At 49.8% G+C, this 23,557-nt stretch overlaps 3 protein-coding genes across 4 annotated transcripts in view; all 3 read left to right on the plus strand.

Annotated features, from left to right (window-relative positions):
• The first annotated feature begins 2,176 nt into the window (after nt 1-2,176).
• On the plus strand, nt 2,177-5,051 carry cav2 (caveolin 2). The gene is made up of 3 exons (XM_057052168.1): nt 2,177-2,734; nt 2,964-3,151; nt 4,162-5,051. Exons 1-3 carry the CDS (start codon nt 2,585-2,587, stop codon nt 4,310-4,312), a joined length of 489 nt encoding a protein of 162 aa, XP_056908148.1. The 5' UTR covers nt 2,177-2,584; the 3' UTR covers nt 4,313-5,051.
• Nucleotides 5,052-6,353: 1,302 nt separating this feature from the next.
• cav1 (caveolin 1) lies at nt 6,354-12,706 on the plus strand. The gene is made up of 3 exons (XM_057052167.1): nt 6,354-6,691; nt 7,385-7,552; nt 10,932-12,706. Exons 1-3 carry the CDS (start codon nt 6,656-6,658, stop codon nt 11,271-11,273), a joined length of 546 nt encoding a protein of 181 aa, XP_056908147.1. The 5' UTR covers nt 6,354-6,655; the 3' UTR covers nt 11,274-12,706.
• A 5,397-nt stretch (nt 12,707-18,103) lies between these two features.
• The window catches only part of met (MET proto-oncogene, receptor tyrosine kinase), a 40,451-nt gene continuing 34,997 nt past the window's right edge, over nt 18,104-23,557 (plus strand). The window contains exons 1-2 of one of the 2 annotated variants that reach the window (XM_057052169.1): nt 18,104-18,708; nt 20,012-21,233. In XM_057052169.1, the coding sequence (XP_056908149.1) occupies nt 20,013-21,233 (1,221 nt within the window). In that variant the 5' untranslated portion in view covers nt 18,104-18,708; nt 20,012. Of the gene's footprint in view, nt 18,709-19,670; nt 19,692-20,011; nt 21,234-23,557 lie in introns of those variants that run through there. The other variant, XM_057052170.1, reaches the window with a different exon arrangement.

The following is a 23,557-nucleotide window of genomic DNA, read 5'->3' on the forward strand; positions in this document are numbered from 1 at the left end:
GCCGGTGTGTGGTTTGATTACGCTCCGATCAATTATACAGGAACTGCATTGGAGATAAACTTTCCCCCGTGGTGTCTAAAGTTTGGAAGAGAGCGATCTGGGCTATTTTGGAAAATGGTTTGAGGGCTTTTCAAACTTGTTGTGAAATGTTTCCACTGCCAGAACAAATGTGACAGTCAGAGGCTCAGTATGCCGGGGCCTGTCAGGACATTCCTCCCTCCACCACCGGCACCCGTCTCTTCTCTCTCACTCATCTCTCCATCCATCCATTTATCCATCCGTCCTCCAGAATGGTTTAAATGCCTCACTGAACCTTCTCCCTCTCTGAATTACATAACCTGGTCACCGGCAAGTTGACACGCTAACTCAACGAGCATCTATTTAAGATGGATTAATAACCTGTCTGGTCGCCCGAGTCGTAGCATCTCTCCATGAGCAGAGAGAAATACGGTTCTGGTGGACCATTCTTGGGTCTTGAGAGCTCCAACATTTACTGTAAGTCGTTGGTAACTTGCCAGGAAAAAAACTGCTGCAGAGGAAAGAAGAGTGAACTGAATGCTCACAAGCACCAAGCATCAGATCGTGTCTGGAAAAGTCTGTTTTTGTGGGCCTTAAATCCAAATCATTCACATCCATTCCTCTTCTGTCATGTCTTCCCCAGCTGCTGTGTCCAAAAGGCAACATCCACCATTACTGAGGCAGGAATGCTGAGTGAGGACATGGGATATGGCAGCTGCCAGGCTGGATCACGGCACAGGGATCGGCCAATAAGGGCAGCCAGAAAGCTGCAGAATGCCAGGACAGATCCAGGGATCCTTCTGCCCTCAGGCGCACTCGGGACAGACGCGACATTCGACAGACAACACGTGGATGAAGCCGGATCCTCGGAGCTGCAGATGGCTGCTGCGCGGGTGAATGTCGTCACGTCAAAGAGACGCAGACACGTTTACGCTCGCCGCTCTGCATCTGCAGCCTCTGCTGCTCTGCTCCAGCTGCTCCGTCCACGTGGGTGCGAGAGTTCTGCTTCCAATCAAGTGGAAACCAAAGGATCGCAGCAAATCAAGGTTTAAAAATAAAGCAAACGCTCTGCCTTCCTCGGTTGGAGAGGAACTGAAATCAGGCTGAAATGAATCAGCGAAATGAATCATGTTTCTGCGTTTTATTTCGTTTTTGCAACGATGCCTCGGTCAGAACGCGTTGCATCCCAAGGAACGAAACAAGAAACACCCCCGCGAGGCTCCCAACGACGTCCTGAAGGTGACACGGGTCCCACACCGAAGACGCGCGTCCTCTGGGCGTGGCAGGAAGTCCTGGTGCGCTGCTGCAGGTGGGCTGATATCATTGTTCCTCATGGAAACTCCAGGACAAATATGCATTTGTTCCCCGTTAAATCAGAGGAAGCGTTCCACGCCGTTCCACATTAGGACGAGGACCCTCAGGGGAAGCCTTAATAGGAAATCCTGGAATGTGTCTGTATGGTGAATACATTAAATATTAAGCCCAGGATGAGCGGGGGCGACGACACACGCTGACGGGAGTGTTCAGGCCAACGATACGGCACCGTCGCTGTCCGCGTTGATGTCTTCATCCTGTCTGATCAGTGACCAATTAGCATTTCTGGACATCTCGGCCACAAAGCTTGGAGACTTTCTCCATGTTTGGTGCACCACATGTGATGTTGTGGCTTGGAACACCAGAATCCAGAGTTCTCCCCTGTCATGACTTCCTTGTCTAAACTCCACCGTCCTGGCTCAGAGTTCTGGATCAGTCTGGCCGACTGGAATCCTCCTTATTTGGCTTTGCCGCCGGCTACACTGAGTTGTGATTACAGTTTCATTGCGCCATTGGCATTCAAAGTGTAACAAACCCATAACTTCCTCTCCAGCTCGCGCTTCCGTGCGCTCCCTGTGTCTGTCCTCTCTCCCCACCTCACCCTCAGGCCGACCAGTCAGCGCTCCCGTCGCCGAACGCCTCTTTGGCACAACATCTCTGTTAATCCATGTTGTTCTGTCACGATTCGACCTCTCTGAATACCCAGCAGCACTCTCTTCGTTCTGCTTTGCTGTCAGTCTTTCTGTGTGTGCGTGTGTGCGTGTGCACGTGCGTGCTCCAACAAAAGAGGGTGGTTGTTTATGGCTTGAATATGAATAGGCAGGATCTGGCATCAACAAATGAGATGCAAAGTGCACAACAGAGAGGAAGTTTTACTTGTTTGTGAAGTTTAAAAGAAAGATTTTGGACGATTTGATTTGATTTTGGAATTGTTGTTTATGTTTAAAAATGCGGAAGCGTGTTTTCATTTAAACGCGTGAACATCTGGATTAAGTGGAAGATTAACGCAGATTGAGGTGACATCAGCCCCCGAGGCCTCCTGGGTGTGCCCGGCTCGTTGCTGGGGGCTAATTTGCTGCACAGTGGCGTCAGTCATCAGGGAAATGGTCCGGGGAAGTGGCTCTGAGCCTGTTGTGTCTCCTCGGTCCCACGCTGCGCTGCTTTCCATACGGGGAGGGGTGGCGCTCAGAGCGGCGCAGAGCGCAGAGCGCAGCGTCACCAGCTCTCCGCCGGCTCCGTCTGACTGAACAACATGGGTCTGGAAAAGGAGAAACTGGAGTGCAGCATAATTATGGACGAAGACGAGTTCAACAGGTCGATAGAGCCCATCCTGTCGAAGAAAGCCAGGCTGTATTCATCCGCGCCGGACCGAGATCCGCATGACATCAACGCGCAGTTGAAGGTAACTTCGCGGAACTGCTCTTCAAAAGTGAAAACAACGCGATGTCGACTGGCTACACGAACCATTTACGTGCACCACTTAACGTGACCTCTTTTTGTTCCCGTGTAACACTTTGAGCCTGAATACCTGGAAGTCGCAGCCTCCGTGCGCGCCCACATTCCCCCCATCGTGCGTGTCAGCGCTAATTGTGTCTTCCTTTGTTTTTGCTTGGCTCGGTTTGACCTGACAGGTTGGTTTTGAAGACGTGATCGCGGAGCCCGCGTCCGCGCACAGCTTCGACAGAGTGTGGATCGGAAGCAGCGCCACATTTGAGCTGGTCAAGTTCATCTTTTACCGCCTGCTGACCACGCTGCTGGCCGTGCCCGCGGCTTTCATCCTCGGCGTGGTGTTCGGAGTGCTGAGCTGCATCCACATCTGGTAAGGAGAGGATGGTGTCCGGTCGACAGCTCGAACAGACAGAGACAGAATCATGTTTTAGGGAACTTTTGAAGTGAGAAATTGTTCTCATGGTCCCTTTTTTGCAGCAAAAGCAGAGAAAACAATGAGAGAACAGTCAAAGGCTTTTCTGCTTGTTCTGCTGCTCTAGGACCAGTTATGTTTAGTTAGCATCACATGCACCATAACAGTCAGAGGCTTGTTTTTACGCTCTTTATTGGGGTGATTATGTCACGCTTGTGTCAGCGACACGATCGGCCACCAAGCCCAACCAGGTGTTTCCAGGTTCGCCGACCCAAAGGGTCCCTTTATTGACACTTGATGAAATAACAGCTTATGCCATGAAGTAAGTGCTTTATGGAAAGTTTAGAGGCACGTTTGGTTCCACTGCTAGTGGAAAAAACACACCTTCTGGCCCGTATTCACATAGCTGGTGATCCAGCAGTGGTTCTCGCCCGTTTGCAGACCAGTGTGAGACATTCTGCAACCGCGGCTCAAAAGCTTGTGCGCAGCGTTTCGGCTTCACGAGGACGACCCTGTGACTGAGCCAGGAATGCTGGGAAGCCAGCAAACCCAGAATGGTGCTGCTTCAAAGGAGAACACAGTCCTCCAAACAGCTCAGGCGGCACCTGAGAGGAGAGGTCAGCAGCTGCACACCTGTCTAAGCAATCAAAGGTCTTCTCTGGATTGGTTCACTCATCGTTTTTGCCCCTTTGTGGTTGAGTTTTCAGGCCCCGTAGCTGCTTCTGAAGCTGAAAAGTCAACAATAGCCTCGTCTGTTGGATGTTTACCCTTCCCGCAATAAAATTCCCGTTGTCAGTAGATGATAGAGTTGCAAATATCAGATGCAAACGAGACGTGAGCGATGAGCAGCTGCTAAGCTTTAGTTGATTTGAGATTACAGGAACATTGAGGCTTTATAAAGATGGACAATGTCCTGAGCTCACAGTAAGGAAAGCCCTTGACGTGACCTTTGACCTTTGTTCTTCCAGGCTGGTGATGCCGGTGACCAGGAGCTTCCTGATGCTTCTCCCATCCATCCAGGTGGTGTGGAAGAGTGTGACGGACATGTTCATCACTCCGCTCTTCCTCAGCATGGGAAGGAGCCTGTCCTCCATTCAAGTGAGGACCTCGGACACCTGAGAGGGACGTTCCAGCGGGGAAGCAGACAGATTTCAGGACAAAAGTGAAGCGCGTCTCCCCCAGAAAGCACAAGCCCAGATGTAAAATAGCTGAAAATTGAACACGATCTGCTTCAAACGTATGTTTTTTGTTGAAATATTGAAACCAAAGGGAATCCATTTGAAGCCTAAATTTCTTTAAAACATTGATCAAACAATGGCAATTTGGTTTTTCTACGAGGTGTTTATATTTATTGAGAAGCGCTTGTGCACCGCCCCATAATATTTCTAATATGATTCTATATGTTTGTCATTAATTTTCACTGCTGATTTGCTAAGATGTAAGATTTCTGCTTGTGTATATATTCCAAAGAAATCATTTTTAAGCATATATGACCTGAACCAGAGGACAGCAGAGACCCCCGGCCGTAGTTAAATTAAAGTAAATGATACGATGCTGCTGTGTTGATTTCACAGTGGACATCTGATTTCTATAAAGTCTCACAAATGTCTTTGTTATCGACACAATGACGGACAATTATTGACAGGAACAGCGTGTAAGTCGCTGGTACCTGCAGGATCACCTCTGCTTTTCTTCGCTGCAGCTTTTTTTGGGGCCGTTTTGACTCCCGATGTGGAGTATTGTTAATTTATAAAAGCTAAACTGTCGTGTATGCGTGATGTTAATGTACTCGTGTGTATTTATTTGATCTACTGACTGCTGACACCAGAAGGCCAATAATAATAAGAACTCCAGAGAAGTGCGGCTTCTTTATTTGCTCATTTCAGCTTCACAACGGTGCTGCTCAGCCTCATTTCAGCTCGTGTTGAGGAACACTGCTAAATGCACCCTGAACTTTCTGCTTCCCAAAGTAAAACACGTTCCTGTGGCTGAAATAAAGACCTTGTGTTTTTCCTCCAGCTAATTCTTCTACCTTGGTGTCTCCCTGACTGGAGATCAGTGCGATTGGAAATGGAAAGGTCCCATAAATCACTTTGCTACGAGCTTCATTACACTTTGCCCTCAGATATGAGCTCTGGGATGATGGAACATCCCCCCAGGCTTTGCTGTTGGACCTGCAGGCCTGTGCAGCACTCCTGCACCTGTGGTTCATCAGGGGTGTATGTTTGTGGCGGCGCGTGCAGGAGCCTCACACACCGCACATACGCGTGCGTCATACACACCCATGTCTCTGCCAAAAGCATCATCAAGAGCACATTCTGACATGAAGAGACCCAGCTATTGTTTTAATAAATGGCAGGACTTCAGTGAATTTCACCGTCAATGCAGGATTTGACATCGGTGCAGCGTTGTGATTTTATTTATTGTATTGTGTTACAGTTGTGTTTCTCAGGTCTCTGACATGAGAGCAATTCAACTGGTTACTGTTAGAAATAGAGCCGCTGAGGCCCAGTCTCATGGACATCGATGTGACTTCGGGTCATATTTTGTGTGAACGGATCAATATTTAATGGCCGTGATGATGTTAAACAGAGAAACTGACCCCAGGACAAAATCAGCAGCTTTATTTCTAATTCCTCTGAAGTTATTTCATGGCCTCTAGACGTATCTATGATTCGAGGGTCCTCAATAGATCAGTGTTTGATGTGTTCCAGCTGTGTAAGGTCTCATTTCAAATGCCCACCCGGACACGCCCCACGATTGCTCCTATCACCTCTACTGGCTGCAGCTCGATGTGCCAGCTCATGACAGGGTGAGCAGGAAGTATGCAAACAAACCAGAGTGGCCAGTAAGGTTTCCCACCGAGAACAACAGTGCAGTTTATTGTGAATATTTTCCGTCGACGGAGTCGGTGCTGACAGACGGGGTTCTGTGCTTGTTGAAATATCCGAATTCTTTCTCCAGACTCCTATATTTCTGTCAGAGAAGGTGTATATTTCCCTCCCTCCCTTTGCTTACCCAGTAACCACTGGATACGGCTAAGGAATGACAAATATCCACACCTTGCCATACCCAATTAACGCTCCCTTTTCAGCGAACAACACTGTTATTATACCCTGCCCAAATCTACAATAACATATTTCCGCGTCAGTTCAAAACACGCGTGGAGCTGAACGTCAGGCTAGTTTCTCTTGCCGGCGCAGAAGGGGTGACTCCCATGGCTCCACGCAGGTGACTCCCGGACGGAAAAGACGCGCTCTGCGGGTCTGTGGAAACGCCAGAGGTTACCCTGGCAGCGTGGGCACTATATTCCAGTCACGTCTGCGGAATGAGAAGGAATTAGATCACCGTCCTGATCCCCGAGAAGCGCTGCAGTCCTCTCAATTTACCTCCACGCCTCCTTCACTAATATTGTGTTCCTCAGTTTCTCCACGTTAATTTGATTTGAAACGTGAGGACAGCATGACTGGAGGACTCAGGGACGGAGAAAAAGAAGAGGTAGGTTACAGCAAAGGCTATTATGTAAAGCAGGCAGTTCTCTCTTTTTTATTTTTAAAACCTCGTTTTTAATATAAACTTGTGTGTTATCCCACCCCTCCTTGCGGGGGTTGTTATATTTTTTTCTCCCCCATAATTACTAACGCTTGTCCCACACATGCTGGGGGAATGTGAATCGCCGCTGAGGATCCATTAGCGTAGTGGTGCGAGATTTTACCGTGCGTAAAAGTGCAAAGGGCAGAGTAGGACAGTCAAATTGCGCTTTACGCACGCAAACTCAAAGGCGCCAGGCAAAGAAACCCGAAACGTTTTGTATATCTTACCAAAGCGTGTTAACTTGCTCTCCGGCCAGACCATAACTATTGCCCTTAACCACTGATGTGCCGAAAAGGACAACATATGAGTGGATAATATGTGGCTTTTGCGCTTTTACGCAATTTTAAAAAATTTTTCTGATATGGTTTTTAAAAGCACTGTACATGTCAGTTTGGGATATTTGGTGGCTTTCCGGTTGATGAGGACCCCTTGCGGTGGGACAAAGGGTGTGGTGCTTGACTTTCTAGTCATTTAAACCCATCCCTGTTTGTGGGGCAGGCTGGTAACACGCAGCTCCAGTCTCCTTCCCTCTCAGCGCGCCGCACACTCTCCCTCCTCCTCATTCTATTCTTTCTCTGCCTCCTCTGGATCCTGCAGGAGTTCCTTCATTCGCCGTTCATCCGAAAACAAGGGAACATTTACAAACCTAACAACAAAGACATGGACAACGACAGCCTGAACGAGAAGTCGATGGAGGATGTCCACACTAAAGAAATCGACCTGGTCAACCGGGACCCAAAACACTTAAACGACGACGTCGTCAAGGTGAGTCATGCATGGAGTGAGGGTTTTTAAGTCCATATTTGGCTCTATATTTGCATCAGCTGCGCGCTTTTTGTTATTTTACTCATTGAATTCCCAACGTCACGAAAGTAAATGTTGGAGTCTGCAGTATAATTATGCTCTGTGAGGTAGTTTGTCATATCTGTAGTTTGAAATAAAGTACGAGAGATGTTGGAGCTCTGAACCCGTGTGCGTAAAAGACGCGGCGCACCACAGTTTGGCACCATGGTTCTAGCTGTGTTCCCATGACTTCTATCGGGAAGAAGCTGTACGCATATATCAAACCTCGCCAAGGCGACACGGTGCCCGCACGTGTACATATCTGCGCGTCCGCGCAGGACGCCCACTTGAAACTGACTCGCTCGCTCCAATCAGAGGAAACATAACGAATTTCCTGTTTTTAGAACACACATTTCCCACAGTCCTCGTTGCGCACGCCTTGCTGCTGGGAAAATAGAATTCTTTCCATAAGAGCGCAGCCCGGCCGCGCAAACAGCGAGCGTTTATTTTGTTTCGAGGAGGAGAGAAGCGGCGGAGGAGCGGCGCGCTGGAAGACACCTGACGCGTCTGTTAGATAGCGGGAGGGGCAGCTGTCAAAGCCGGGCTGCGCTCCGCTCTGGCTGGGCCCTCTGGAGGGGGTCATGTCTTTGAACACTGCCTTATTAAAACAGGGAAACACCCAAGTAGCTGGTTTGAAAATCGAAGGGGATATCCCTCACCACTCCCCATCTCTCCTCCCTACTTTCCTCCCATTCTGACCCTCCCACCCCCACACCGAGTGTAATAGGAAAAAAATCAGATTCAGGCTTTAAGTGTATTTATAGGTGATTTATAGGTTTAAGGGAAAGAATCTGTACTGTTGCTAAAATGTGATATTCAGGTAAAACTGAGGTGTTGGTGGAAAACAGACGATCAGATGAGAAATGGCACCTGAGGTTTATATTTAAGGAAAATCAGCATCGCCAAATTGATTAGTAGGAATGTGAACTTTAAGCGTTCATTCACTTCTCTCTATCACACACACACACACACACACACACACACACTCTCGCTCTCCCAGTTCTCCTCTGTCCAGTGAGTCAGACTCTCCTTCCAGTCTCAGAATAGAATGCAGCTTTATGGTAGTCCCGCCCCAGTCAGCTCCACAGATGCGAGTGAATTTATCCCAAATTGCGTTCGCGTGCACTGTAAAAACTCAGATTGCTATGAGGGATTGTCAGCCAAGGGCCTGATGTGGCAAAGCACAGACACGTAGACTAGCATGTACCTAATAATGCTCGTCTGTTAGCCGTAGCATTGCGACACTGTTTATATTCTGGACACAGAATGCCTACAAACACACAGAAATAAGTTTAAACAGGGAATTTTGAGCATTTGTTCCTGTATTTTAGCTTCAGACGTTCTAACTTAGGCACCAACCAGTTACCAAATGTAGCCAATATATTTAATGGATGAGAACCGGGCTGATTATATACATTTTTAGTGAATATTTGGTCCGTTAGCACAAGGCTGAGCCTTTGGGGTAGTAGATACAGGCACGGCGTCACAAACTAAATCCTGACAACTCCATTTTCTCTACTTCCCTATTGAGAATCCAGCGCATCGCTCTGAGTTTGTACGTTTTACAGTGTGCTGTTAGCAGCAGTCCCGAGGTGCTCCGAGGTCAGCAAAAGACTTTTTCCAAGTGGAAGTGTGTGATCGGGGATGCAGGGAATCCCTGCCTAAACTTCCCTTATCCTGTGAACACACACACGCACACACACACACACACACACACACACACACACACACACACACACACACACATATAATTAGATGAATCCAAACGTTCACTTTAACTGCTGCAGCTGGTCTCAATCACCATCAAATACGTTTCTGTTACTGATGTTCAGGTGGAGCTTTTCTGACAGGGTGGTGGTTGGGGGGGGGGGGTGTTTTGGAGAATTTTGAGGTCTTTATATAGCACAGAGGAGGTGTGTGCGGAGGGAAAAATGTCCCCACTGGAGACAGTTGTCCTGAGGGCAGAAGCAGATCCAAGACCAGACTGAGGGAGGGAGAAGCTCCCTCTGGAGGTGCAAGAGCTGCATGATTCTTCGGGAGTTTGACAAGTTTTGACTTGACGTCCGCCGTTTTACGTCCCACTGGTCCCCAGCTGCAGCTGCTCCCAGGCAGCCAGTCAAATGGCATTTGTTTTTACCCAAATGTCATGTAAATCCAACCCCATGATGGAAATCTATACGCAGAGAAGGAGGAATCGGACCTCAGTCTCACCGAATGGTCCGAACCGCTGGAGTTCTCCACAGCTTCATCACACCTACAATGTTTCCCTGCTGCCACTCATCCTAATCTGTCTCCTTGACCAAACCCAACATTTCCTCGCAGCCACCAAACCAATAAAGGAGTCCATTAATGTCCTCTGGCCCCCGTCCTCCTCCTCCAGAGACTCCCTCTGTCTGTTCAGGCATGGCTGACGGCCTGAAGATAGAGCTCTGGAAATAGCTCGTTGCCTTATTTACTCAACAGGGTTGCCTTGCCGACTGATCACATGCCGACCCTGAGACGCTGTTGTGTCGTATCAGACTTCTGATTGAAGTGCAGAGGGACACACTTTAATCCAGCCTAACACCGCTCGCTGCAGGGAAATTGTTTAGGGTTTCTGCCCCCCCCCCATTGTGGAAACTGGTTGAGATTGTTTCACTTCGCCTTAATTGAGTTTCAGAGAACAGAAAAGGGTCTGGCTCTAGTTAAGGACGTTTAGCAGTGGAAAACCTCAACTGTGTTCCAGCTGTAGATAGCTAACGGCCTGATGTCTGGAGTGAACAAAGTGGCCTTAAGAGCCGTTGTTGCACCAGGGGGGGGGGGGGGGGGGGGACTAAAACCCAGCATCCAGCTTCTGTCTCTGCATGAGCTGATACTGCAGCCAACAGTTGCCCAACGCTGGCATTAGTCACTGAGTAACTGTAAAATAAATATTGGCTGTGAGGCCATCGGAGACGTCTGTGTTGTGTTTGCAATGCTGCCACCAGCTCGGATCACAGATGCTGCAGATCCGCCGAGCTCCAAACAACCCGGACGAGGGGACGGAGTCGAGGACGGGTCCATCCTCGGGCCTGCGAGGAGCCGCCACGGATGACACATCCCCTTTGGCCTTGACTCTAATCCATCCCATTCACCAATTATCCACTCAGCATGAGTCACTTGGCCTAAATCTGAAAAAACCACCATTATCCCGAATCGAAGGCCGCTGTAGCTCCGCCGATACGACCCAAGTGGCCCAGACCTGTCATGTCAGACACACCAACTGCGTATTATGGGATGCACGTGTGGTATCCTAACTCTGATTCTCTTCCTCCCTCTCCAGGTGGACTTCGAGGACGTGATCGCCGAGCCTGCGGGGACCTACAGCTTCGATGGCGTCTGGAAGGCCAGCTTCACCACCTTCACCGTGACCAAGTACTGGTGCTACCGGCTGCTGACGGCGCTGGTGGGGATCCCGCTGGCGCTGATCTGGGGGATCTTCTTCGCCATCCTGTCCTTTATACACATCTGGGCCGTGGTGCCGTGCGTCAAGAGCTACCTGATCGAGATCCACTGCATCAGCCGCGTCTACTCCATCTGCGTGCACACGTTCTGCGACCCGCTGTTCGAGGCCATGGGCAAGTGCCTCGGCGGCGTCCGGATCCGCACCAGCAAGGAGGTGTAGAAGAAGAGGGAGGAGGGAGGCCGGGGAGGGACGACGCAGAGCAGAGAAGAAGAAGAATATCGAAAAAGGAGGAGAGACTTTTCCAGAGATGGGGAGCAGGCTGCGTGGGCGTGGCCTAATGGCACCTGACTTCACCTGACTTTTTCTCTCCAGCGTTTGTGGGTGGGACGACGGGGGATTGGTTTTTCTTCCTGTCACGGTTTAGTTTTTGTTTTCCAGTTTTTCCCCCACTGTTTTAAAAAACAAACAAACAAACAAACAACTTAACATTTCCTGGTAGTTTCAGGCAGCGCTTTTCCAGTTATCGGGACGCGTCGCCGCTGCCTCGCTGTGCTCGCTGGTGTGTTTTTGGGAGCAGAGCAGGACAGCGTTGTTGGGGGGTGGGGGGGGAGGGGGGGTTGGAGGGTCCAAACAGAGAGAAAGAGAGAGTGCTGCCAAATTCTATCTGACTCAGCAAGAACGAAACAACTGCACAAACAGCACAGCAGCGCCCACCTCGCCCGCCCGCTCTCTCTCTCTCTCTCTCTCTGTCTCCCTCTGACCTTGATGACCCCCCCCTCCCCCAACCGACCACGCCCTTCGCCCAGCTTCCCCGCAGTCTAACACACTGAACCCCGCCCTCGCTCCTGCATGCACCTTGCCGTCCGCTGCCAGCACCTCCGCAGCCACGACCTGCGCTCGCTCCGTGCACCAGCTTCCTGCATCACCTCCGTAACCCCCCCAGCCTAGCGCCCGTGTGACCGACAACGTTTGCACCCTGCAAGAACTGTTGTCTTTATTTCAATCAGTGAGGCTCACTCTACCATAGTCCCATAACGATTGCTTTGTACTATGAATATGAAGAACTTCACTGACAATATATTTTTTTTAATATCTTTTATGTACTGTATGGGTGTTTAAACGTGATATTTTATTGCCTTAATCCAGTGCACTAATCTAGGGGTAAGTATTAACAGCACATCGTGATAAGCTAATTGAATATTAGCAGCTACTATTTGCACAATCCACTCCTGGGATGTGTAGCTGAAAGCGTGTGTGTGTGGGGGGGGGATACATCCCACACACTGTGGTACTTACACAGGTTAATGCATTGGAATTGAACCACGTGAGGTGGAATCTTTCACACCCTTATTTTTTTCTCTCTTTCCTGATTGTTTGGTTCCACCGCCCCGCTTCTTGACCGTGGACACAATGCTAGGCCCCCCCGCCACCTCCAAAGATGTCTCCTGGGTGAAGGGGGCGGTTCCTTTGAGTCCATCACCTTCAGTCTTACCTGCTGTTATCACAGGAATGGTAATATCGCTGCACTTGTTCTTTGAATTGAGTGTTTTAAAGCTCGAAAGGTGATTTTTTTTTTTATGAGAGAATATTCTCCTGCCTCGCTTTTACTGTACAAGATCACGCTGTGCACATTAAAATTTAATATAAACTCGTGGGGTTTTCTTTTCTTCGCTGCTGGTCAGCAGGAGCTGAAGTAAAAAAGAGTCGAAGGGGGAGCTGAAAGCAAAATTCCCAACAGCCACCTCTGTAGCACTGGATCTCAGAAGGGTCTGATCCCAGTCATCCTTTTTCCGAGCCCAGTTGGCACCGTGTTTCCATGGTTACTCCAGAAACAAACATTAAGCAACGCTAAAGGCGAGTGAGGCCTTCTGGCAGTGTTCAAGTTCATTTACACCAAAATTGTGTGTGTGTGTGTGTGTGTGTGTGTTGTGTGTGTGTGTGTGTGTGTGTGTGTGTGTGTGTGTGTGTGTGTGAGTGTGAGAGAGAGAGAGAGAGAGACTGGGAACTGGGAACATCTTTCCGGACCAGAGCGACTTTGCGTTACGCTATGAAGCAGTTCAACACACACGTGTGTGTAAGAGTGAGATGAATGTGTGTAAGAGTTCAGGTTGACACACGTTTCTTGTCCGTCGGTCACTGACTTCACGAATGAAATGCACCATAACATACTTTTCTCATTTGCCCCCCTTTTTTCTTCTCTTTTTGCATAATTTGGTTCACGGAATCCCTCTTTATCACCGTTTTACACAAGAGGAATTTCCCAACCATCTAGAGCAGAAACAACCCGAACGAAACGGTGCAAACAGTCACTTTTGGTCACATTAGAAAGCTCCTCAGCAGGATGTGTAAAGTTCTGTCTGCTGGGTCAGGAGGGGAAAATTCCGCTGAGACTAAAGCAGACGTGACAGGTAGGGAGGACAGAGACGGCCCTGTTACCTCCCACAGATGACAGGCCTGCACAGTAGCACTAATGGTGTTACCTGATATGACCACAGCCGACTCTGGGCCTCTATGAGGTAGTCTGGGGGCTTTAATCATACATCATTGACCGACCTGTCTGCTGGAACACTGACATTTTCTGCCCTCAGATTGGGTGGTTTTAGGGTTTCTGTCAGCCTAATGATAATCAAAGACAGAACGATGAAAATCTGCAAAAATGCGGCGTTTAAATCACTAAAAAGGTCACCTGTAGTCGATTTTGGCGCAGTTACTGCGAGTTTATGATATAATAGCGCCCTCTAGCGAACACATTTGGACACGTTCATAATCTGAAGGTGACTTTAGTCATTCGTTTATTTCTAAACCACGATAAAGGAAATTGTGTCAATTTGTGAGATACTGTTTTCCCAAAGCTTTAAAGATTAAAGTTAAAGCAAATTGGCTTGTAAATCCGGGATCACATTCCGAAATCTAATCTAAAATTTGATCCAGTTGGCGGGATTATGATAGAAAATTAGAATGTCACTAGCTTCATTGCTCCTGGCTCCAGGAAGATTATTCTCTTCTGCTGCCCTGCATGTAAAACAAGTGAGACAGCAGCCAGGGGGGGTGTAAGGAGGGTGCTGCAGGAAAGTTTTATTTGTTCATTACATCTACCTTCTTCCCCCTGCACATTCACGTAACCTACACATACACAATCCGAAATGATATCTTTACATCTCTCTTCTAAAAAGAGCAAACGGCCTCCACCGCAGTTGCGTCTGGCTGCAGTTCACCCTCCGGCCAGCAGATGGAGCCACAAGCCTCCTGATCGCCCGTTAACAAACATTTCTTGAAAGCAGTTGTGTCAGGAGAGAAGACCCACAAAGTGTGTTGCCTTATTTGTTTCCACCTCCCAGGGCCTTTGGGGGATTTGCTGATCTTCTGGTTTGCATCGACGTCTCGCACAGGCTGACGGACTGTTTGCTGCCTGCAGGCAGAGCAGCACCCAGGTCTCCAGTTCCCACATCCCACACAGCTGCCTTTGTTGGGGTTTTGTTTTTGTTTTTTTAAATAATCTTTCCACCATCCCTTCAACAAGACACCAGAGGTGCGCTACACACCAGCCTTTCATCAAACATTTATGCACATCTTTAAATCTACTTCATCAATTGCTTTCTGGTGCGTTTGGAAGCCAGTGTGTCCGTAAAATGTTGGCTTTACACATTCCAGACACGTTCTCGATGTCTCTCCTCGCGCTGGAGCCTCCGGGCTAATTCCGTTTGAAACGCCACCAGCTGGATTATGGGAGATGACTGAATGTGTGAATCATTTTTCTGTCAGCTGTTGCAGCAGTGAGCAGTGGATCTGATGAAAGGAGGCTGGTCCAGGTCTGTCCCTGCAGCCTCGGGGTCCAACACCTCAGCCCTCCGCAGACGTTCCTCCCCTCCAGCACACCTGGTTCTCCATCAGTCAGTCCGCGTGCTCCCTGAAAGCCATACATCACTTTTACCGCGCATCTGTTCGACATGACGCAATGGAGCAACGTCTCAGACATCTTTGAGAGTCCGTCCCAGCTTTTCTCTTTTTTAATAACAGGAGGTCGTCACCAAGACTAGTAATTTGGGGATATTCTAAAAAAAAATAATTTAATTGCACGGTAGCATTATTATAGGATTCAACCCAGAATTTGGATCCAGAATTCACATCAGGCCCTAAATGAAGCGGTAATTGTCTGCTTTCCGTTGTGTGAATAAGGTTTTAATTTTGATTATCTGTGCTGTTGGAACACCGGCTGCTGTTTGATCTGCTCAACAGCCCCCTTTTGTTCTGCTGAATGGCCGATTGTTGTCTTCACACCTGAGCCTCCCTCGCTCCCACACGCCTTGAAAACTGTAACATGGGTCTTTTGTCAATCCGCAGAGCCCAGGACAAAGACCAGCAGGATGTCACATGATGCCGGCGTGCACGGTAAATCAACAAAACAACATCCTGGATTCCCTCTCAGGCATAACGAAGCCCGGCAGGATCTCCTGCAGCTCGAAAGGTTCAGCTGAAAGACGTCCAAATTCAGAAAACTGGGGTTACTTTGCAAAAGTGTGTGTGTGTGTGTAGGAGGAGGGGGGGGGGGGTCCTCTGCAGCCAACTGGTGTTTACACTCAGAGCGACTGTGCACAGAGCGGAAAGTCAAGGAGTCGTGCGTCCCGTCTGGATGGCACTTGAGGTTGGTTTACTTTAGTCAGAGCTTGCACTGTAAAACAGCAAGGATGGGAGCCTTCGAGAGCCCTCGAGTGCTCCGCGTACACAGTCCGAACGCTGCGCAGCACTGATTGTTCTGTCTTGTCCTGATTCCCATCAGGCACAAACCGATGACAGGGAATATTAAATGCAGCGCCGCAGATGTGGCGCTTCAAGCTAACGCTGACAAACGGACGACTCCAGAAGGGATCTGCTGTGCTCAGGCACACGCTCCGCCACATGTCTCCAGAGGTGTGTGATGAGCGGAGACATCCTCACGTGGATATGAAAGGGCTCGTGCGAGACCGCCTTCTTTATTACACTGCTGTTTTCATTCGCGCTGCGCCGCCGCGGCTCCAGCGGGGACAGATGGGGGCCGATACAGAAGCAGCAGCAGCTTATTGACAGACGGCTCGCGCGCCTGTCTGCTGCAGCAACCATTTCCTGTCTCACACGAGAACGCAGTCTTTTGATTTCCTTTCTGGCTGCGGGTTGGCCTTTATCTGGCTCACAGGTAATTCAAGATCACTGATCTGGTGCTCCAGACATGGATTCTATAGACTCCCAATGAAGGCAAAAATCTATGAAGCAGTGGTTTGCTTACACAAGCTCACTGTGGGGTCCAACAAAGGCCAAAGGTCATATCCATATTCAACACGACCCCGCTTGAGAATCCCGTCGACACAGCTACACATCCAAGTGATGAAGGTAGCACAGCTAATGAGCTGCTTCATGGAAAACTGAAGAAGTCCATCTGTAGAATGAAGGCCAGACAAGTCAGAGTTTAATGTTCTGCTCAGCAGTTAACCAGGGTTTGTATTGACCCTGTAGGTGATAAATAACCTGGGCTGGACTTTGTTTGGCTGCACCAGACAGGCTGGCAGGGATGGTAAAACCAGGCCTGCTCCTCCCAGATAACCACTGGACTTTCTCTGGGACACGACTCTCCCTTTTCTTGCTGCAAATGAGCCACAACTGAAGCTTCTTTCGGCTCCGTTCAGTCCTGCCGCCAGCAGGCGGCGCTATCACGGGTCAGAGGGCCGCACTAAATGAACAGCAAACTGCATTTTCGTCCTCGCAAACTGCACAGATGAGACCTCTTTCCTGCAGGTTTCATCCCCCCCACAAAAAAGTGGATTACTGTTGTCCTGCAGTGTTTGTGGCAGGAGCAAGCTCGTCTTTCCTGCAGCACGTGTCTTATTTTCACGACTTCCACCTGCGTGAGGTTGACCACCAGCCTGGCCTTTTCCCTCTGTCTTCCTCTGCTGCCCTTCCCAACGACCTGACATCCACGCCGGTCCACCACCGCGGGAGCGGGGACACACCTCTGGGCTGCAGAGGCAGACACACGCCCCGTGCCAGACGCAGCCCTTGGCAAGTGCACCAGAAATGCCCCGGAGAGAAGCACAACTCTTTAGAAACAGCGGCGGTAAACAGAGAAAAAGTGCCCCGTGCAGCGTTAGCAAAGAGCAAACGGAGCTTCGGGCGCTGGGCCTCTGTTTGGTTTATTCATTTGCTGTATTTGTTTGGAAAAACACGCCTGAGTATTCTGCATTCAGGTACAATTTGTTCCCTCGTTAGTGAGGAAGAAGCAGGTGAAACAGCTCTGTCCGATGATACAGCCTGGTTTCTTTTTTCAGAACATCAGCTGACCTCTGGCATCCACCAACGGCCACTCGCTGAATATTTTCCCTTTTTTGGGCCAGCCTGGAGATGGTTTAACATCCAAATCCCAGTAGAGCAGAAGTTCCCCAAATATTGAGAGCAGCTACTCCTCTTCCATACTTTAATATTTGGTTTGAACTTCTGAGTCACCTTCACCACACCTAAAAACTACTGAAGTGCTCTCAGCTGATTGGCCTCGAGGTTCGCTTTGCTTATACCTGAAAGTAATGATTTGGTATTTAGAAACACGATTTATCCAGTTACTTGGAATGAAGGCCGGTGTCCTGAGACACAATAAAGGTTGATGGTGTGCAGCGACGGCTGAAGGGCTCCCTGGCGTGTCTTAGAGGGGGAAACATGGATCTCATCGGAAATCATCCATTTAAACGTCAAGGAGCTGATGAATTGTCCAGAAAGCGTCTGGTCAAAGGTGTCAAGTTAAAATGAAGTTAGCAGAAGTGTAAAACAGGCTCCCAAACCTGGAAAAAGAAGAAAAGAGGCACCGGTGACATCGCCTCTCCGCACCCACCGTCAGCATCGCTTTCCAGCCTCCATTCCAAACGGGCTCCGTTCGGGAAGAGAGACGGCGGGATTCGTGAGTGATTCATGCGTGAGACGCACGCAGTTGGCCCGGCGTCGGCAGCGTAGCTCCGCATCTGGGGCCAAGTGAGAAGTTTGAACTTGACAACCGGTGTGACTCACGGTGGGGCTGGAGCAGAGTCAGGTGGGGACTCAAAGGGAGGCATTTAGTTGCCCTTTTTCTGTGGGTTGTGTGTCATGTGGACCGGGAAAGCAGCTGGTATTGTGCTCAGGTACAAAAGATTTGCTCTGCACGGTCTAAAAGAACCATTTTGTGGGATTTGTGACGAATCCCATCACGAGTTTGTGGGCTCTGATACCCTTCTGGTGCCACGTGTTGATCCCCAATTAAAGATTGTGCGTCGCTGTTTATTTACCTGTGTCTGTGTCTGTCACGCGGGCCGGGGTCGCGGCAGCACCTGGACGCGTCACACTCGGTTTGGAGCGGAAAAGGGGCGGAGCTTGAGGCGCCACGCCGCGAGAGCGGCAGCGTGCGTCTGCGGGGCTGGATGCAGTCAGTGCGGAGCGTCGCAGGTCTCAGGCGGAGCGCCGCGGACTACTGGGCACAGAGGAAAACCAGTAACAACCACTGGAAGCTGCTTCTTTTCTTCTTTTTTTGAAATCCTCCACGGGACAAAAAAAAATATATATATATATATACGAGGACAGTTTGAACTTGTGAGAAAGTCCCGCTGCTGGAGCGAGCAGATGGATATGGTTTGAATCAAGCGGACCCACAGAACTCGCTTTACAGGTGAGTTTATGCCTTATACATTTCTTGTTTTTTTCCTTTTCCTCGCACTTTTCCAACCTTTACAAGGCAGCCGACTCTGGACGCGCTCTCCTCCTCCTCTTCTGGATATCCGTGCCTTTTTTTCCTAATGTTTTTCTGGCTCCTTGCACAATTTACCGAATTCCCAGAGGCCGTTGGCCATGAGTCACTTTCCTCTCGAAATGGAAATATTTTCACTGTTTCTCACCACCTTTTGTCCTCTAAAAAGACGAGGCTGTGCGTGTATTGTGTTTGCTGCAGGTGTACACCATTTCTCAGACTTTTGAACAAAAGCAAGACGAGACTCATCTCGCATCGTTGTTTCTTTTTTTAAAAGACATTTTGTGATGTTGTCATTCATTCAGACTTGGATTCATCCACTTGCAGATGGACTTTTAGCTTAAAGAGGCTTTTTAAACAGTTACTTTCCGAGCACCTGTTTTTCCGTCTCAGCACTGAGATGATGACGACATAGAAAACTTCAGAAAACGCTCCTCACAGCGGGGCGCACGCCCGGCTCACCCGGGGGACCTCGGTGCAATCGCGTCTCACTCGGATGACTTGGAAAAACAAACGTTGCTTTTGGCCTCTTTTTCGTTTACATCTGGAAATCGTGTCAAAACCGCATCCAGATAAGCTGCACGCGAGTGCACACTTAGTGAATCCTGTGTTGTTGTTCCTCCGCGACCCCCCCTCCGCTAAAAGCTTCTCCCAGCGGATCACCAGTTAGTCTCCCGGGTTATTTATCATTTCACAGGATGGTCCCCCTTGCCTTCTCCCTCCAGCCTCTTTAGTTTTAATTGAGTTTGTCTCCGCTCCCTCGGGCCCCTCCTGTCTAAACTTAGGCTCGTGGGTTGCATCCCTCTCTGGGTGATTCACTGCTTTGACTCTCACTGTGGTCATTTGGGAACAGAGCTGAGAACCACAAAAGTGCTCACCCAGATCTCGCTGCTGGTCTGTCTAAGGTCAGAATGTAGAAGAAGCGCTCGTGATTAGAAGGCTGATATTAAAGCTTTGTGTCGGCACAAAGCCTCAGACTCTCGAGCCTGAATGCAGTTCAGTGCTTGTGGTGGAGTGAGTAAACCCTGCATTTATAACCTGACACAGTTCCATTTATATCCCTGAGGGGGGATTTTGCCGCGCTGCTTTGTTTCTCCACAGTGGTCTCTGTTCAGCGCAGATTGCATCTTTTTCCACGCATTCACGTCCGGGACAATTGCGGCCGCCTATTCCGAGATGGCGTTTGTGTTTTGACCGTTTCTCGTGTCTCTTGTTTCTGGAACAGGATGAATCTCTGCTCCTTTCCTGCCGCCGTGCTGCTGCTGTGGGCCCTGAGTGCCAGCGCCGAGGGCCACTGCCAAAAAGCCCCTGAGCCCAACAAGCTGAACCTCTCCGTCAGCTACGAGCTGCCGACCTTCGCTGCAGAATTCCCCATCCAGAACGTGGTGACCCTCGACGGCATCATCTACGTGGGGGCCACGAACAGGATCTACGCCTTGGCCCCGAGCCTCACCAAGCTGTCGGAGTACCGCACGGGGCCACTTCTCGCCAACCAGACTTGTGGTCAGAAAGTAGCCAACGCGAGCTCTGGCGGCGGCAGAAAGGACAACCTCAACGTCGCTCTGGTGGTGGAAAACATTTACGACAAAGGGCTGTTCAGCTGCGGCTCGGCGGACAACGGCGTTTGCCGCCGCCACGTCCTGGAAGACGACGTTAGCCTGGACGAAGAGGGTAGACAGAAGAGCGTGGACGAACTGGTCTATTGCTTCACTGACCTTAAACAGGACAAGGGCCAACCCCGAGACTCCGATGTGGTGGTCAGCCCTTCGGGTTCTCAGGTGCTTAATGTGGAGAGCAACATGATCATGTTTTTCGTTGGAAACTCGGAAATTCCTGGCTCCGGAAACGTAACGGGACCCACGGCGCGTCCCCACACCATGTCCCTGCGGAAAATGAAGACCAGCCAGAACGGGTTCACCTTTTTCTCCAATCAGTCATACATGGACCTGATCCCCCCCCTCCGCGGGAGCTACTACCTGCGGTACGTCTACTCCTTCCACAGCGGGCCGTTCACCTACTTCCTCACCGTGCAGCAGGTGAGCAAGGACTCCCAGACCTACCACACGCGCATCGTGCGCATGTGCTCCTCCGACCACGACATCCGCCGTTACGTGGAGATGCCGCTGGAGTGCATCAGCACAGATAAACGGCGGCGGCGCTCCATGGAAGACGTGAAGGTCTTCAACATCCTTCAAGCGGCCACCGTCACCAAGGTGGGCAGCGACGTGGAGCTGCAGAGGCAGCTGAGGCTGGAGGAAGGCGACGACGTGCTCTTCGCCGCCTTCGCCCGGGGAAAGCCCAACTCCACGGAGGCGACGCCGAACTCCGCCATCTGCGTCATGTCCCTGAAGCTCATCAACAGCATGTTCAAGATGTACATGCAGAAGTGCAACACGGTCGACCTGTATCACTTCACCGGATCGGACAAGAAGTCCTGCTACAACGTGGTAAGAGAGGCTCTTCACATTTGTTGGTTTGGGAGGGGAAATGCTAACGTGACACGATGGAACGGGACTGATTATAATCGTCAGGCTGGTGCTTTTAAAATCCAAACGATAAGGGGCAAATCGATTGAAAATGACACGCGCCCTCTCCTCTCCACCCTCTTTGGTGTCACATATGTTTCATCCTGAAGTCTTTGCTGATCTACCTCAAACATCTCAGTCGTAACTTCATCCAGTCGTCCGATTGAAGTCTAAAGAAACCAAAAAATCTGCAGGCCTCGCAGGCGCTTGAGCGTCACGGAGATCTTTTATGACATGTTTTGGACGGTGAAGTCAGTCATCTGTTGCACATCCATGGCTGCAGGCCCTTTATTCACTGCAGGCGTGGTGACGCCTCGGCCTCCGCCACTTCCCTCTCAGTAAGTGGACGGGCGCTCGCGTGTTCAGGCAGCCTGTGTGTCTCCTGGATCTCTGGATCTTCTTATGCTTAAGTATCCTCGAGGCCTGACCTGGTCTCCAGCTCTGACCTGAGTGTGTGCACAGGGTCTAGAGTCTTTGCCTCCACATTTAATGACCGTGATGAGTTTTGCTCAGTTTACAGGCAACGATACAAAACAGCGGCTGCCCTAATCTGTGTAGGATGAGTCAGGAGGCGGTGTGAGCCGGAGATTAGTTTCTCATTAAAAGCTCAAACTTGTCCAATCTTTCAATTCCTCTGCACTAAACTAAAGCACCCCCCCACAATCCTCCGGCAGCCCCCACCCGTGTTGCTGCGAGGTCACTTCTTACCTCTCCTGTGCTAGCTCACCTCCAATCCATCAACACTGACTTAATCAATGGGCTTAAGCAACTGATCAATAGCAACCTGAAGTTAACTGCCGGCCACCCTACCCCCACCCCCACCCCCCCACACACACACACACACACACACACTCTGACTTCATCTTTACTTAACCTCCACATCAGTCAGCGCCGTGTATCTGCAGTCAGGCAGTGGATTACCTCAGCCTCTGGATATACGACTGGCTCCACTGAATGCGCCGCTAAAGAGCACATACAAGACTAATGTGAGAGCTGCGTCCAAACACTTATGAGCAAGACTTCTGTCCAAACAGTGGCGGTGTTTTTTTTGTGTGTGTGTGCATGGGGCTGCTGCTCGTGTCTTTCTTGTACGGAGTTTTACCACCGCTCTTGGCAGCCAACTGCATCCCTGCCCTTTAACTGGTTGTTTTGGCCTCCTGTTTCAAATTTAAACGTGTGTCACTGCCAATCATTCTTGGAAAGCAGGACTCTGACTGTGAGGCTGTGAGATGATTTAGGAGGATTGCAGATCGTCACTGGTGAGCACTGGTGTCCATGTGTGCCAGGCGTCTTTGCAGCACATATTGAATTAATTCCCTTTCTCCTGAGGAACATTTATAGTTATTTTTGCTGCTGCAGTGCATTGGTTGTATTCATAATTGTGTCAGCTACAGTAGCTGTCCTCTTTATTTGCTGGAGTGTTTTAGAACCATCAGAACTCTTGTTCCTACACTTTCTAGTCGGTAAGCTGATAAAATTGGAACGGCGTGTTTTTAAAAAAAAAAAAAAGCTGGAAAAATCTTTAGTTGTCATCTTTAAAGTTCAAGATTGTTTACGATGGCTGTAAAGCAAAGAGACGGACAGTCATGTGCTTCTATAAAATCCATGCCAATACGTGGTGGGTGGGTCGGTGGGGTCCTGACAGCTATCAGCGGTGTGGACCCACAGGGGAAAGTGAGGAATGCCGAGAGCTGGGGGGGGGCAGTAGCGCATATCTGACTCTCAGCGAGCCGTGATGAATGACTCGGGGGGCAACAGGGCATCAGCAGCTGGGCGGAAGATGATCCCATAGTCCTGCCGTGGCAGCCGGCCATGCTGGCGAGGCCTCTTCCCGCTCCCCTCAACCCCCACCTGTTCCCAGCACCTGTGGGAAAATGGGATTCGCATTGGGAAGTGCCAAAGAGGATTAAACTGGGCTGATGTTTTCATGGATGATGTTAGTTGGCCCCGGTGATGAATCCAGTCTGATCTTATACTCCAGTTCCACCCAAATTCTACAGCATAATCAGAACTTGTCCTCGTCACGTTGCAGTTGCATTGACGTGGATTTATCACACACCTGACGGATGAAGAGTAGACAGAGCGGAACACAGAGGCAGCTCCCGGCCCTAAACTGGAACAGTCACGGAGCCTGTCGAGCTACTGTGCACAGGATCAATGCAACAAACCCATCGTGTTCCACACCAAACCGCTCACACCTCAGGCAGCACCAAACAGTAGTCGTCCCATTCCCCCTCGACCACGAC

This window comes from Takifugu flavidus, chromosome 13 (assembly GCF_003711565.1).
Source record: "Takifugu flavidus isolate HTHZ2018 chromosome 13, ASM371156v2, whole genome shotgun sequence".
NCBI classification, from domain to species: Eukaryota; Metazoa; Chordata; class Actinopteri; order Tetraodontiformes; family Tetraodontidae; genus Takifugu; species Takifugu flavidus.

Bases quoted from the DNA above. Each gene is read 5' to 3' on its own strand.
- cav2 (XM_057052168.1), top strand. From the start codon at position 2,585: ATGGGTCTGGAAAAGGAGAAACTGGAGTGCAGCATAATTATGGACGAA. The intron at 2,735-2,963 runs GTAACTTCGCGG...TTGACCTGACAG, and splicing joins ACATCAACGCGCAGTTGAAG to GTTGGTTTTGAAGACGTGAT. The intron at 3,152-4,161 runs GTAAGGAGAGGA...TTGTTCTTCCAG, and splicing joins CTGAGCTGCATCCACATCTG to GCTGGTGATGCCGGTGACCA.
- cav1 (XM_057052167.1), top strand. From the start codon at position 6,656: ATGACTGGAGGACTCAGGGACGGAGAAAAAGAAGAG. The intron at 6,692-7,384 runs GTAGGTTACAGC...TGGATCCTGCAG, and splicing joins GGGACGGAGAAAAAGAAGAG to GAGTTCCTTCATTCGCCGTT. The intron at 7,553-10,931 runs GTGAGTCATGCA...CTCCCTCTCCAG, and splicing joins TAAACGACGACGTCGTCAAG to GTGGACTTCGAGGACGTGAT.